Source organism: Charadrius vociferus, unplaced genomic scaffold (genome assembly GCF_000708025.1).
Source record: "Charadrius vociferus isolate BGI_N301 unplaced genomic scaffold, ASM70802v2 scaffold257, whole genome shotgun sequence".
Lineage (NCBI taxonomy): Eukaryota > Metazoa > Chordata > Aves > Charadriiformes > Charadriidae > Charadrius > Charadrius vociferus.
Window position 1 is genome coordinate 1,669,205 of NW_009649473.1, and position 11,513 is coordinate 1,680,717.

An 11,513-nucleotide genomic window follows, 5' to 3' on the forward strand; every position below is an offset into this window, starting at 1 on the left:
AAAGGAGGGAAAGATAGAAGGAAAGAAAAATAACATCCTTAAAAAAAAAAAAAAAAAAGGACAAAAAGGAAGAAGCACCCCCCTCCCTTGACCCAAAAAGAACTTCATTCTCAAATCATCTTTAAAGGACATGGGACATTCAGACATGGTGGTATCAAGTAACAGCATTGACTGTTCTGTGGAGACAAATAAATTATCACTAGAAATATAGTGAGCAAAGTGCTGGCATCAGCTGCTGTAGGATCGCTGGGCGGGAAGGGGAAAGCGGGACCAATCAGTTCACGGAGCGGACGGAGCGGTTGCTTCGTGGGAACCGATGCACCTTGACATGTTTGGACAAGTGGTCACTTCGAGCAAACTTCTTCTCGCAGACAGGACACTGATAAGGTTTCACCCCCGAGTGGGAGCGCCTGTGCCGGGACAGCTCATCTGACCTGGAGAACCTGCAAGAGAAGAAAAGCATTTTCAGATAAATGGGTTTTTACATTGTTAAGTCTCTCACAGCAGGAAAAAAGTCCCCTCAGGCCTTTTTGAGGGGGAGACTGGGAGACTCCGCTTGTGGCAAAGCCCAAATGTGCAAACTAAAAGGGACCGAAACAGGCCTGGTCTGGTCCCAACTGGCAGTCAGCAGCAGTGACGGAAACACAGTTATCAACCTCATCCCACATCAACTCTGGACTCAGAGCAGTGCATGGAGGCAACATTTGTACCAACCTTGCCCAAAACCCAGTAACACAGGTACAGCTCAACTAAAACAGCACGGCTCTTGATCCATCTCCCAGTCCCCTTCGAAGCCAGACACGCAACCTCTCTCCCGCAAATCCAAGCACAGACCATTCTCAAGCAGAGATAACAACCAACATCCCACAGGCGAGGTCTGCCCCACACTCCCACTGCCACAAGCACAACGGACATCCAGCAATTGCACCTAGTTTGAGATGGACCCCAGATAACAGCCAGACAGAGCTACCTAGAAGTGACACCGCGTATCAAACCCAGCTGAAAAAATTGGCTTTTGTACATGCTCCTACAGGCAAAATAAAGAGTCATTAACATCTCAATACCAGAGATGCTCAACATCCTAACAGCTGACAGCCAGGTGGGCCCCTATGGCCATTAGCATAGTTACTTCATGGGCAAATTGAAATCAAGATTGAGCCTTTAATTACCAAAATTGTCTCCCAGAGTAATTTCAATTTTAGATATTTCCCACATTGCATCTCCACAGAAGAATCCCCAACAGCCACCGTGAATCCCACAGGCTTTACTGAACCCAAATCAGCTAATCCCTTGGTCTTAACAGGGGGCTGGCTCTACTTCCAGCTCGGACCTGACTAGGAGCCACAGGGTTAATTAATAATGTCACACTAAAACAGCCCTGTCCAGATGGGTACAAAAAATTTGTTGCCTGACAAAGGGCAATTAAGTGTTTTGTTGCCAGAGCAGTAACAAAGAGCGGCACAGAAAGAGAGCTTGCAAGAAACGATATCAGCTGTTTATTTACAATAAATAAATGAAGTCATGGGCACTAGCTGAATAAATGGGGGAAAGAACATGTAGAAAAATGTGCCCTTCTGGAGCAAAATATCACATCACCAACAGAGTGAATACGCTATTTTTATGAAAGGGGGAAAACAGGACCAATGGGCTCCTATGAATAAGACCTTCATGCAAGAACAATAAGTTTCCACATAAAGGTTTTAATTAGCTCTGATCTCCCGCCGCCAGTTGAGGAACAGTGCGCAGGTGTTGGGAAAGCTGGGAATGGGTTCCTCAGTTCCCACAGCTCTTCGGTCCAGTGATGCTACCCAGAGAGCATTTTGCAGCCAGTGCAAAGCAGATGCAGATACTCGCCATGGGTAAGATATGGTGTGGCGACTTCTCTCCTAGGGGCATTTCTAGGGGAGGTTCCTTCAGCCATTCTCTTGCTTTTCTGCCTTGTCCTTGCTTTGGTATCCCCATAGTGAGAGAGTCAAGTTCACCATTAAGAGCAATAGGCAGATGCCCTAATGGAACCATCAACCTGTTCCTCACCTGGGACATGTCTTCTTCACAAAGGCTGCGACACGGCTTTCTCTTCACCCCTCGTACCTGCATATTTGCTTTTTCTAGAAACCCTGTTCCTTCCAGCCACAGCTTCACAAAACCACAGTCTGAACCTGGGAGCAGCAGGGAAAGGGATTTCTCCTGAGTCCTTAGCAGTGAGTTAGTCCCAGTGCCGCATCCCTGGAGGGATGCTCTTGTAGAGCCACATATGAGTGGGACTAAGCATCTTTCTGGAGATGGTGGGATGTTGCCTATGCAGACTGCCTCAGTGGGACTCAGCACTGGACAAGGAACGGACCTGTTGCCGGTGGTGGCAACCATGTCCAGGGGAAAGAGGAAGCAGAGAGAGAAAAGCGCCTTTGGAAAGAGCCATCATCTTATATACAGGCTTATCACTCAGAGAAGGAGTAAAACCAGATGTGGCCAGGTTGTCTTGTCCCATGTCCTTGGCCATTAAGGTCACCATCTGCAACAGAAGTGCAGTAGCATATGGCTAATCCTGCACAAGAGCTCTGCAAGTGCATTTCAATGGGGATTGCATGGATGGTGGGGGAGAAAGAGGCACATATCAGGAATGAGCAGCTCAACTCATACCCTGGAAGCTTGGATGAGTTCATCCGATAAAAATACACTCTGCCTCATAACGATGTCCTTAGCTGAAGAGGCGGGAATGTTGCAATACTGTTCCCCAGCAGTCACAGAAAGATCAACTTACAGGGCCCACAGAAATAAACCCCGAGCTGTCGGTGTGTTTACAAAAAAACAACGCAAAGGTTAGGACAAGGAAGCCGGGAGGAGCTGGTCGCCTGGCTCTGCGGTGAAATGATATTTGCAGCACATTCTGGCACTAAGATCACCCCAAGAAAACTGCAAATAATCCCCAGTGGAATGCCAAATTCAAACAAACACAAGAGACCACCAAGGAACACCTCACTATCCCAAGTCACTGCCATTTCCAGAAGGATTCCTTCTTCAAAAGAAAGGTGGAGAGAACTGGGCAATCCCACAGCAACTAGAAGACTCTCTTTCATCCCTCTATCTAGCGGGACCCCAAAGGATCTGTAACTGCATCTCGCTTGGAGACAAATCCTAGAGCTCCCTGATGTGTAGGACGTGTCCTGTGTCTCCTGGCCAAACGAGGACATTGCTATGTGGCTCAATGGGCAAGAAAGGTCAGCCTAGTACTCCATGGTCCCTATCATGGCCACCAGCCATTGAGACTGACTCAGGCTGTACTTCTCCGCAGTGGAGTGGGAGGCTCTGGATTCATCCCGCCCATTCCCAAAGCACCGCTATGGTAAACCAGCACTCCTCCAGCACACCTGCAAACCCCTTTGCACACCACCAGCAAAAAAGACCACCATGGGATGCCTGCCCTGATCCATCCAACACATAGTCCTCCCCACGCTTGCCCGGTCCCATTCGTGCTCCCAGCCCCACGCATTACAAGCCTTTGAACCCTCCCCACCAAACCAGGCAGAGCTTGTACTGCGCTCTGTCACCTGCAGAGCCAGCTGCGGGGACGCGCCTGCAGCCCAGCGATGTGGCAGGGCATGCGAACGCGATTGCCTCATCCCCCAGGCCTGACAACAACCCCAGCTTTGTCCGCTGCTGCGCCCGAGGAGGGAAAACCAGAGCTTCTCCTGCTCCGTGCTGTAACACGGCCGCTGGGGACCGGCCCACCACCGCAGCTCGGCTTTTTTGGTCGAGGCTGCGGTGTGCTGAAGGTACAAGCTGGCACGACGCGGATCAGCGCGTTGACCGGTACAGCGGGGTATTAAACGCAACGGGTCACCGGCCACTTATGAACGCCTCTCTGCAGCCTGCCGAAAACAGCTCTCGCCCTGTGTCGAGGAAGGGCACGATCAGGCAGGGTTCAGCCTCCTCCAGGGAGGCGTTTGGGGCTCTCCAGCTGTCCCAGGGGTTAGCAAAGGGGTCTGCGGTGTGCACACCCCTACCTTGGAGCAGTTAAGTTTCACCACAGCGAGACAGAGCTGGGAAAGCTTTAACACACCCCCCCCCAACAGCTCAGCCACTTCGTGCTAGGCAACACTTTGTTTTGTTTTTGAAATTACTATCTTCAGTGAGGTCAGATCTTAAGTGTCTTCAGTGAAAAAATAAATACGCAAGCACAAGAATGCACGGAAAGGAGGGGGAAAGCAGAGGCCAGTGGTGTTTTAGTGCTTAAATTCATTTGAGATGATATAAAACTGGGAGCAAACAGAGAGTCCAGATGCATTTAACTTAAGTCATGTGAGATCACAGCTCTCGCTGAACTCCTGGAAAAGGTAAACATGCTTTATCGATGAAAGGGGACCGAGTAATTCCGTGCTCAATTGGGTCTGGCCTTTGATGTGGGAGCAGCGCGTAGGGGATGTGCAGGAGTCTCTGGCCAGCGCTGAGGATTGCTGCGAGTGCAGGAAGCGCTACCTCTCCCACTGGCTATAAACCTCCCCCCTCGGAGCACGGCCCTTCCAAAGTTTGGGGGTGTTGGGGATTGGGGTACCAGCCTGGGCTGGGAAATGCAACAGGACAAACAGTGGTAGAGAGTTTGAAAATCCCTTCCAGCAGCTCTTTGTGGACAGGACGCACGCTCCTCGTAGCTAAGGTGATTAATTTCTCATCCCTGTCAGGCTCCTCATCTTTAAAAAGCTGTGGCTGGCTGAGAGTGAAGGTTCAGGGCGCTCCCTGTTGTGGGACCTGCACGTCTCTTGGCCCACCTCACACCTGCACCCTGCTTGTGATCCACACCATTCGCCATATCGCTGAGAGGAGGCAGGCACCCCGGAGTAAACTCAACCTCCATCCCTTACCACTTAATATTTTTTGTAAACATCCCCCTTGGTTTTGCAGCCCCGGGGAAACACCAGCTCTGTAATAAGACAGAGCTGGAGAAGGTCACCCACGGGCAACACTTCAAACTTCTGATCTTGAGCTACAAAATTCCTGGGAGCATTCGTATGAATCTCAGTGTGGATCAGACAAACCTTCACGTGCCACATGCATTTGTCACAAAAATGAGAGTTTTGCTCACATCCCCGCGCAGGGAAAGCCAACACGACACCCACAGGCACGTTCACAGGCAGGAGGCACATCTGCTGCCTGTGCGCACGTACTCCAGCAACCAAATAAAAAGGAGCGAGTGCCTCTGCTGCAGGTCAGAAGCAAATGAGCCTGTGGCTTATGGGACCAATCAGCTAAATAATATGGCTTTAATTTCAACGCATCCTGAGCAGCAAGCCACTGAGCCCGGCCCATGAGAAGTGCCACCAGTACAAAAGGAAAGAAAGTCACCACCAGTTTGTAAAGCCACCACAAACTGAAACGGGAAAGAAAATCGCCAAAGAAATGAATTGCACTGATCTCCTTGATCCCGCCAAGAGGTAAATTTCAAACTGGTCCAGTTGAGGAGCAGAGGATTCAGCCCCACTCTGACCTTTTCCCTCAAACCAATCCAGCCATCTCTAACTGCTGCGCGTCTCACATACTTGCATTTTTACACAACCCTCTCCTGTTACTTTTTACCTCGTCTGTTCCCCACGGTCACAACCCATTTCCTCATTAGACATTGCTCGCTGAAGCTCTGCAGGATATTCTTTGAAAGAAATCTGGTTTAATTTAATACAAGGGAGTTAAGATTTTGTTTTCTCCGCTCATAGTTTGTGGTGCTGTATATTAACTCTTGCCAGCAGGCAGGATAGTAATACAGCTAATTGGAAAGACATTGGAAGGCTTCTGTCAAAGTTTCCTTCAAATAAAAAGTTGATTTTTTAAAACAAAATTTTAATTTTTCAACTAGTGTTAAAAATATAATAAAAAAATAGAAAAGAAAAATTAAGAGATAGCCTCTGTGAAACGTTTTGCTCAATCAAACCTGCAACTTTCCATTCAAGCAATGCTTAACTCCACCTCAGCCTTCTGGTTATGTTGTTACATCTGACAGCTTTTTGCAACTTTGAGTGGCACCCACGCATTTTTCTGAATCAACGCAGAGACGAAAACCCAGAGCATGCTGGAGTGTCACTGCCAGCATTTCCAGAAGGAGTGGGATGGAGTGCATTTTCTACGAAACTGCTCTTCTTAACCACCCTCTCTTGTCACAGCCCTTCACTGATCACATTTAGCCCCACGCGGTTGGAGCCACGAACAGCCACGCACAGTGATTCCGCCCTAAACCATCCAACTCCCTTCCAGCCCTCAGCTGGTACCAGCCAAGCATCTGCTGCAGCTGGTGTGTTGCAACCAGACCGACGTGAACACAAGGTGTTGCCTGCGGTAACGAGCTTAATCTGACCCTCTTGGAACGAAATACAAATTACCATGGACTACTTTTAATTTTTTTTAAGACACTTAAACAGCTGGTGCCAGCAGGTGATGCTTTGCTATTTAATTTATCAAAGCCCCTGGACTACCTAACAGGAAGAAAAAGGTCTTAATTTTCAAACCAACCGAACAAGTTTTGAACAGAAACAGTTTATAAATCAGAGAACAAACCTACTTGCTTGGCAAGGGAGGTCAAGTGAGCAAAAAGGGGAAAGGGGATTGGACAGTGCTGCACCCCAATACTAACCTCCATCCGCAGCCCGGCCACGTGCACGCAAAAGGCTTTTCTCCTGTATGCCTCCTCAGGTGGGCTTTCAAGTGGCTGCTTTTCGTGTACATCTTGGTACAACCAGGAAAAGAACATTTGTGCATTTTAATGAGTTCTGCTGCAGGGTTCTTTTGAAATTTCTGACCCATGATGATTCCCGTCTGACCCTGGATCATGCCTCCTGGCCCAATTGGCTTGGCGGCGATGGGGACGGGAGCAATGCGGACAAATTTAGAGGACAAGTTCAAATTGGACGACTGAACTATCTGAGGCACAAGGGCAAATGTCTGTCCTTGGATGTTGACTAGGAGCTGTGCAATTTTAATGTTCTCTTGTGCTGGTCCTTGGGAACTGGGGCTCGTGTTGGACTCCTGTTTGATCTGTACAGGCTGGATTTGGAGCATAACCGGTATCCCATTCTCCAGGGTCATTCCTCCATTTGAAGCTTGGCCACCTTCCGTTGAGCTGCTCAACTGTTCATTTTTACTCTCTTTTAAACTAGCACTGGGTAACATATGGTCTTTTTGCTGTAACGAAGCAACAGAAACTTGGCTGCAAGCTCTCAAGTCCTTGGTCTCACTTTTAGGTCTTTCTTTGAGCTCCAGCTCCATGTTCTCCTCCAGAAATTCCTCAATTTCCTCAAGCGTGGGCTGAAATGGTCCTGAGTCTTCCATATCCACGGCAAATTCAGGCAACCTAAAGTACTCCTCTTTCACTATGGGCTGAAGTCTCCTTTTGTCCCACCATGATGCAGCAGTGTTCCCCAAAGATGCCTGGGACAATAAGTAGTCTAAGATACTGTCCTGACTTTCCGCGCTGGACGTGCTTCCATAGCTGGAGCTGAGAACCTGGGAGTCAGGGCTGGAACAAGAACAAAAGCTGGACGAGTCGCTGTCATCTTCCGAGAGGGGAGAGGGCAGCATTTGGTAGGACCTCACCCCTGCTGTCATGTCCCCAAAGTATCCAAGAGAAGATCTTGTCGATGAAAAGGATTCATCAGTAGGCAGCAAGTGATCCACCATTCCTGGGCGATCTCTTATGGATATCCCAACAGCATATACCAGGCGGTGAAAGTTCAGGTGAGAGCCTGAGTGTAGGAAAACAAAACAGCAACAGTCAGAAGTCGGTTTAATCATTTATCTCCGTGAGCTAAAGCTGGTAAAGCCCTCCAGCTCACAGGAAAGTCCAAAGCATCCAGTCTCGCTGAGTACACATGCTGCTACACGCTTTGATACGTCTGTACCACCCCCTAAGGACTGTCAGGGCCGAAGCGTTTTGCAGGATTGCACCACGTATTTGCAAAAGAATTCTTTCAGAAATCATTTCCCAACTGTGTGCGCTCTAGATTTACAGCTCCCTTCCAGAATATTGCTGGCAAGAGAAAATAAATTATGGGCTTTCACCTAACAGTGAAACCTAGAGCCAAAGAAGGGAATGGGGAGAAAAAAAAGAAAGTGTTGAAATTTTTACCACCCAAAAAAAAAAAACAAATAAAAAAAGAAGTTTATTGCTGCTGGCCATAAAATGCAAATCCTTTCCTTATCTTGTAGCTTTCCACCAACCTTATTTTTAACTTCCTCAGTTCCACAAATATAGGCTAATCAGCATAATGCAAGGATCAATCTGTCAGGAGCCAAAAATATTTACTGTGCTTCAGCATTTACTAGGCGGATTTTCCCCTCCAGATGTAATGAATCAGTGTGCCAACGTCATCATCACCTGCACTGCCCTTAATAAGGCTGGCACTGCGCTGAGCTAATTACCGTGTCCTGGCAAGCCAGCTGGTGGCTGGTTTCACCTCATCGCTCCATACTCCTCTCTCTCTGGGTACGGAGGTGGGGGTGATCTGAACCTCCTGCCAGCGGCTAAACTGGGAGGGCTCGTACAGACCCCCCCCACCTTAATCTGCCGTTACCCACAGCAGCTGCGCGCTCCCAGTTCCCCACCACCACCTCCCCATGCGGAGGCAGCGAGCGGGCAGCATCCCGCAAGCCCCTACTCACGTGAGCCTTCATTCCACTGCAGCCCCCGGGAAGCACAAGGGCAAAATCCGTCCTTCCTAGCGCAGCCCACCGTAACGCTCGCCGACAGCGGCGACCGGCCCGCGCTTTCCCAGTTAAGCCAAGCAAACTTCCTAGAAAGGTTTTTGGGGAGGGGAAGGCAGGAGGGACATCTGCGTATTTATTTTCTTTTTTTTTTTTTTCTCCCCCCTGAGGGAAAAAAACCCCAAAAAACAATAAATTGCTTACGGACGGAGACTATGCCTCTTAGAGAGCAAACGCTGAGACCTCCGGACGGAGCGAACACTGCCCTCAGTCATTCGCTCAAGGTGACTGATTGAAAACAGAGCTGTATATGTGCATAATAAAACAACTCTTTCTGTGGAAGGTATGCGGACTGCAGAGATAGAAGTCATTTGATCGGCCTATGAGGTTTTGTGTGTGTGTGTGAATTAGGAGGCATGTGACCCAGCGCGAAGGAAATGCCAGTCAATCTTGTTACACGCTGTCATTTTCCACAGGCTGTGCCGCTGCGCTTTGGACGCTTTGCCATGAATAGTCAATAGCTCCCAGTTCGGTGCAAGGAAGGGGATGGCTCTCACTGCTAGTACAGAGCATCCTTGCTGCCTGATCTCCAAAATTTGCACCGTTTTTGCCTTCTCTGGAGAAAAATCAAAAGGTGTCTATGTGCTCAGTGCTGCAGCGAACACGGAGTGAGATATTTTACACAACACTCTTAAAGAGCTCCATCCCATTGGCGGCATCTATTAATATTTCACAGGAAACAGGGGGGGAAAACCCATATTTCTTAAAGATACACACAGCTTCCTCCTTCATACGCACATGGGGGAAGTAGAGCCAGGTTGAAAGAAGGACTGAAAAGTAAGATTGCACATTTTCCTGGTATGCGTGGCCTGTCAGTCAGCTCTGCCTCTGAACCGATAATGAAATACCCACATACGCTGAACACGAGGAAGTTCAAACAGAGGTTAGTGGCTCTGTTTTGTGACCTTAGCCTATAATCAGTTCTTATAGTAAAAGTGAAGAGTCAGAACAGAGGAACTATTTCTAACACACAGGACTTTTTTTTTTTTTTTAAATCTCTGTCAACAGAAAGTTCCTCCCGCAGAAGTCCCAGAGTTGAGCTATTCCCCGTTTTGAAACGGAAAACACAAATCTGTTTCTCAGAAGTTTGTATTGGCTTCCAGTAAGAATTCACCCCAGAAGCTCATTTCCATCTTGCACCAAAAGCTGGGGAGCGCCCTGTGAAGTGTGGGGCAGAAAGGAGGACTTGCCCTCAGATCCTTTCCCATCCTCCCAGCTATGTCTGCGTGGTTCCAGCTTGAACTTCTGAGGAATGGTGCTGTGAGGGAAATCTGGACTGCACCGTGGGGTTTTTTCTAAGAAAAGCTGGCGTGCTCTGTGCGTGCGGGGAAAGAGCCTGCACCAAAAGCAGTTGGTAAGCTTTTTTATTAAAAAAAAAGAGAAAGTTCAAGCTTTCTTTAAATGGCTGCGAGAATAGGAAGCCACATGTCAAAATATCAATATATTCCACTGGGAATAGAACTATACCCTAATTTGAATAAGGGCTGAAAGGACAGGGAAAAAAACAAACGCCTAACAACTGCTGTGAGCAACGTGCCTCAGCAGAAACCAGCCAGCGCACTTATTGCCCCCTCTCTTTTGACAAGGAGCAATGTCACTTGATGTCACCAGAGTAATTTTAAGAAGAGAGGGGACTGTCAGAGGCAAATAGATTGCAGGCACGTTACCGGCCAGATCTGCTTTCTGTGCACTCTCAAAACTTGCAGAGCAGCCAAGAAGATTTTGGGGAATGCCTGGAATGCGGGATCAGGCCCGGGCTATATTTTATCCTGAAGGCCAGACTAACAACCAAAAGGCTTTCATCCCTGCTTTGCCAGAACACACAGTCAAAACCAGAAGATTCAAAAACAACAAAAAGAGGCAGGGCTACACAAGCTGTGAAAACTAATGATAGTGTTTACATAAAGCACTTTCATCTCTTGGGTTAGAAATGTAAGCACCTATAGAGGGACCTCAGTGCCTGAGCCACCGAAAAACAGCTGCTTCTGGAGTGAAATACAGCAGCTGTTCCGCAGCACACGGCAGCACGACCGTCTCTCCAACTTTTAAGAGTTCCCTGGGTTGTTATGATGTCCTTTCTGCCAGAAACATGTTCTGTTTAAAACCTGTCCATCTAATCGCCAGCTAAAACAAAACGACAACCCAAAAAAAAAAAAAATACAGAGAAGGCATATTCTAATGCAGAGTAACGTTAAAATGTTAAGTCCTGGGAACTTGCTGAAACACGGGGACATATTTCCCAGCTTGTCATTTCTGGACAGTCAGCCCAGCGCAACCCATAGCCCAGCGGTGTATGTGCTCAGATATGCTAACAGTCATTTCCTATGTGTACTGCTACAGCTTTTTCTAGTTTAGGACTAATCTCTATTGGGTTTTCTCTTGTTCCCTGGAAGATTTTAAATCTGTTCAGGCTGACTTCTGCTCCACAGGCAGAGCCATAAACCAGGCAGTGAACCAGGCCCAGCGTTTCTAAGAAATTAAAATGGAAATGCACGGAGGGGGGAAAGCCTAACAATAATAATAATTAAAAAAAAAAAAAAAAATGAAGCCAAGAGCTAGGAGGAAACCTATTTGCTCTCATCCCTTCTGCAAGGTGGCTGCGCTGCTCCCCAGACAGCGGGCCAGGGGGAGAGGGGGGGTTGTTTAGGGTCTCCCCGCTGCTTTTTTTCCCTCAAACCCACCCCCCCTGGGAAGCTGCAGAAACATTCCCAAAGCTTTATTTTCTGGGAACTAACACCAGGTGTGCAAGCCCCTGGAGATCAGGAGGTCCC

At 48.2% G+C, this 11,513-nt stretch overlaps 1 protein-coding gene across 1 annotated transcript; it reads right to left on the reverse strand.

Moving 5' to 3' along the window:
- Window positions 1-274: 274 nt before the first annotated feature.
- On the reverse strand, window positions 275-7,659 carry KLF15 (Kruppel-like factor 15). Its single transcript, XM_009889861.1, has 2 exons — window positions 6,617-7,659; window positions 275-443 (listed from the first exon to the last, which is right to left on the reverse strand). The coding sequence occupies exons 1-2, from the start codon at window positions 7,657-7,659 to the stop codon at window positions 275-277; spliced, it is 1,212 nt and encodes a 403-aa protein (XP_009888163.1).
- Window positions 7,660-11,513: the final 3,854 nt, after the last annotated feature.